The sequence below is a fragment of the Asparagus officinalis genome, chromosome 1 (genome assembly GCF_001876935.1).
Source record: "Asparagus officinalis chromosome 1, Aspof.V1, whole genome shotgun sequence".
NCBI classification, from domain to species: domain Eukaryota; kingdom Viridiplantae; phylum Streptophyta; class Magnoliopsida; order Asparagales; family Asparagaceae; genus Asparagus; species Asparagus officinalis.
The window spans coordinates 131,616,399-131,620,342 of NC_033794.1; the positions used below are offsets into that span (position 1 = coordinate 131,616,399).

The following is a 3,944-nucleotide window of genomic DNA, read 5'->3' on the forward strand; positions in this document are numbered from 1 at the left end:
TAACAATAGTTTAGGGGATATTCCTTCAGCTCAACAAGGACCACACAAGCTTTGCTTTCCATGCACCGTTACTGATGCGTTAATTTCAGATTAGCGTAGAACAATATTTTGATGGTACGACAAGATTTTTTTTTTTTGAATGACGTATTTGATGCACAATAGTCATCGGATCTTCAATTTTCTGGGAGCCCATAATGTTTCTGGTATCAAGTTTAGAAATACCAACCAAAATGTTGCTGATCTTCGGTTGAGATTACTTCCTCCAGTGCCAGATCCAGCAAGAGCAGGACCAATATTTGTCCCATTTTCTTTTTTGTGCGCAGGTTTAGCGTGAGAAGCTCCATAATCTACCAGCACAAAGGGGAAAGGACTAAATTAAATAAATGGCTAAAGAAGTGCTACGGAAGCCTTTTCAAGTAATATAAAAAAGTAGCAATGGTCCACATACTGTAGGAGCTATTCTGGTTGGAACTAGCACGTCCCCCACGATCAGTGCCACCTCTAGCTCCATGATGTTGGTTGATACTCACAGATCGTGACCTGGAGTCTGGGGTGTCTTTTGTCTAAAGAAAGAAGGTAAAACAAATGGATAAGAAGGATTAAACAGAGCAATTCAAGTGATATGAAAAAGAATTTTGCTTTCAGAATATTGGGAAACTTTTAGCTATGAAGCGGACAACCAAGTAGAGTAAGCCCCATAATATCATTCACAAAATCATCATAACATTATAAAGAAATACCAAGACCGTAAAATAACTACGACGCGACAACAAGGATCCGATACTTTATCAGAGAATAACCTTGAAATCAGGCAAAACTTCAAGAGGCTCGCTTATATATTGGCAAAATAGCATATGAGTCCTTTATGTTTGGAAGTCATCAGCGGGAGTCCCTAACATTACCTCCGCCATCAGCCCAGAACCTTTTTTACAAACTTTTGTTAAATCTTACGATGAGTCAGTGAGGTGGGGGCAGCTGGTCAGCAAAAAAGTTAATAAATTACAGGGTTGTCCTGCTACATCACTGACACCTCAGCAGTTTAAAACTTTAAATATAATTTTGTAAAATGGAGCTATGCTGATGATAGAGGTAAGGTTAGGGACCTCAACTGATGATTTCCAAACATAAAGGAGTTAGATGATATACAATGAATACTTGAGGGACCACCACTGAACTATTGCCTTGAAAATAAGTAAATCCAAGAACTTGGCTCTAATTTAAAATTCCCTACAGTAATTTAATGTGGACATCAGAAATAGAGCCAAGTGTTGTCCAGTAATTATGTCAAGTTGAAGTACAACCAGTCTTCATGCTACGAAGAATAAAACAAATTTGGAAGTACAGGTAAACTAATATATAAGTAAAAAAATCAATAATTCACCCTTAGTGACTGGGCATCTGGGACTTAAATATTTGTTGCGAAATAAAATTTCAAAACATGCTAACCTCCTTTTTCTTCTCCCGTTTGCTCTTCACCTCATGAAAAGCATCTACACATTAAGAATCCTTGAATTAGACTTTCAGTTATCAAAGCATAAGATCTCAGGTATTGCCAAAATATGCAAGTGATATAGACAGCAAAGCAATCAAATAACAGCAGGAAAGATGTTTTATCAATTAACACCATCTATAAGCAGCATTTGCTATCCAAAAAATAAGGCACGACAAAGAGAAAAGAGATATATCATATTAGCAACTTAACTTAATAATGGTTCAAATCTAATATATGAAAAGGAAATAAACTATAGATTTGAAGCAAAAGAGCTACTGATAACAAACAAACAGAGAAGCGAGGGGAAGAAAATAAAGATAGATATTAACAGCTTAACTTTAAGAACCAAATAATTACTGACAGGTTGATCGAATTCAAAAACCCACCGTTATTATCACTTGATCACATTTTGAATTTTTATTGTCCAGCGTTAAAATATAAATACTATTGAATTATACTTAAGACACTGACCACAAATAGGTATCATCAATTGGTGCAAAAAAAGGAAAAAACACTGTTATGGATTGTGACATAAAGGAAAACACCAAAACAAATTAACTTAAAAATTGAAGAATAAAGAAGTAATGGACAAAGAAGTGAATTAAAGGGAGCAATGTTTTAAATGTTGGATGTCGGGTTCATGTCGGATGGCTAAAATTCATGTCGGGTAGCGAAAATCGGGAATATGTCGGGAGACATGAAAAACATATCGGATTGTCATATCGGATGGCGTGCATATGTGTAATATAAATATCATAAATAAACCTAAACATACTTAATAAATTCTATTGTCTAAACATATAAAAAAGTAAATAACTTATGATACTTAGGGTTGATGTTGAAGGAAAGAAGTGAGATGGTTAAGGAAAGAGAAGATCACTCGATATTAATATCGACGGATCAGCTCGAAGAAGAGACCGATGAGATGTCGAAGGGGAGAGAGAAGATGAGCGATGGAAATGATTTCAATTGTTTTTCTATTTTCCCTAACTGATCAGGTTTTATCTTTGGAAGCTATACTAAGAAATTAATAATTTAAACCCAAACCTGATTAGATATACATAACCAAAAGAACAAAAAGTCAGCCGATTTTTCAGACTGAAAAATCGACCGACACAGCCGACATGTCCCCCGATATATCCGCCTGACATATCGGACATGTCCCACGATATATCCAACATGAACCCTAAAAATGCAATACGCATTGAAAAGCTCCATATCGTGTCGGTCGGCTCCTAAATCCGACATGTCGGCCGACATTTAAAACATTAAAAAGGAGAGCGTGAATTGATGCATAAGTACACTAACAAAGAGAGCAACATCTAATCCAATCAATTCCAAAATGGACCATGACCATCTCATCCTCCTAAAAAAATTCCCTTCCTCTTGTGTACTCTGATCTTAGGTGTACATTATGAATGTATAAAAAGTTGTTGCAGACCACTCAAAGCAGCTATTTTTGAAAGGGAAGACCAATAACTACAGAATAAGTATTAACATCTGTTACAAATCAAAGCAAAAGAACTGCTACAAGAAGGGCCCATCCAATGAAGAAAACATAGGGTGAGTTTCTCTCTTTCTAGATCATTCTGTCCAAGTTCTTCCTATTCTAAGCTTACTACCTCATCAGTACACAACAGAGAGAGTATGATTCATATCCGAATCTAATTTTTCATTGAAAGAGGTCAATTTTAAGTAAAATTGATACTGAACAATAAAAGCAAGTAAAACGGTCGGCTTTTCCTATTATAAAATGGACATAACGAGATCATTTATTCTCTCCCTCAGTATCATTCAGTCCAAGTTTTCAGCTTTTAAAGGAAAGAAGATGCACCGGCAAAAACTTACTAGAAATACTAATGCCTACACAAAAGAAAAAAAGCAACCAAGCAGAACAAATCAATTCAAATTAACTCAATCTAAGTTTATCCAGTTCAAATTCCACTACTATGAACATAAATTGAAAAAAAAAAGGAAAGGAAGTAACAAATAACCAAAACCCACTAAAAAGATCGCATTTTTTCAGGATAGCTCAAATCCAATTAACCAACCAACAACTAATTCAGATTAATTCAATCAAATAACTTAATTTGATTTCCTCCAGTTCAAATTCCACTACTACGAACACGAAAAGACCCCATATGAACCCTGAAATCTACTCAAAATCTTAACGAAGAACCAAAAGACAGTAAAAAGATCCCATTTTTGACACAATCCAAAACGAATTCACCCACCCACAACTAGTTCACACTTCAGCTGTTAAACTAGATAGCATTTAAAAAGCCCTAAATTCACAAAACAAAAAAAAAACAAATTTCTTATCTAGGGCACCTTGAGTCAAGAGACGATGAACAGCCTCACTAGGATCCATATTACACTCTTTAAGCATCGCATAGATCTCGAGCTCTGAGCAGTTCACGATCTCCTTCAAGCTCTGCACAATCTTCCTCGA

At 35.6% G+C, this 3,944-nt stretch overlaps 1 protein-coding gene across 1 annotated transcript in view; it reads right to left on the minus strand.

Annotated features, from left to right (window-relative positions):
• Window positions 1-3,938, minus strand: part of LOC109826431 — a 17,344-nt gene extending 13,406 nt beyond the window's left edge. Inside the window, 4 exon segments of the mRNA XM_020393490.1 lie at window positions 227-347; window positions 449-563; window positions 1,447-1,490; window positions 3,824-3,938. Coding sequence (XP_020249079.1) covers window positions 227-347; window positions 449-563; window positions 1,447-1,490; window positions 3,824-3,881 — 338 coding nt within the window. The 5' untranslated portion in view covers window positions 3,882-3,938.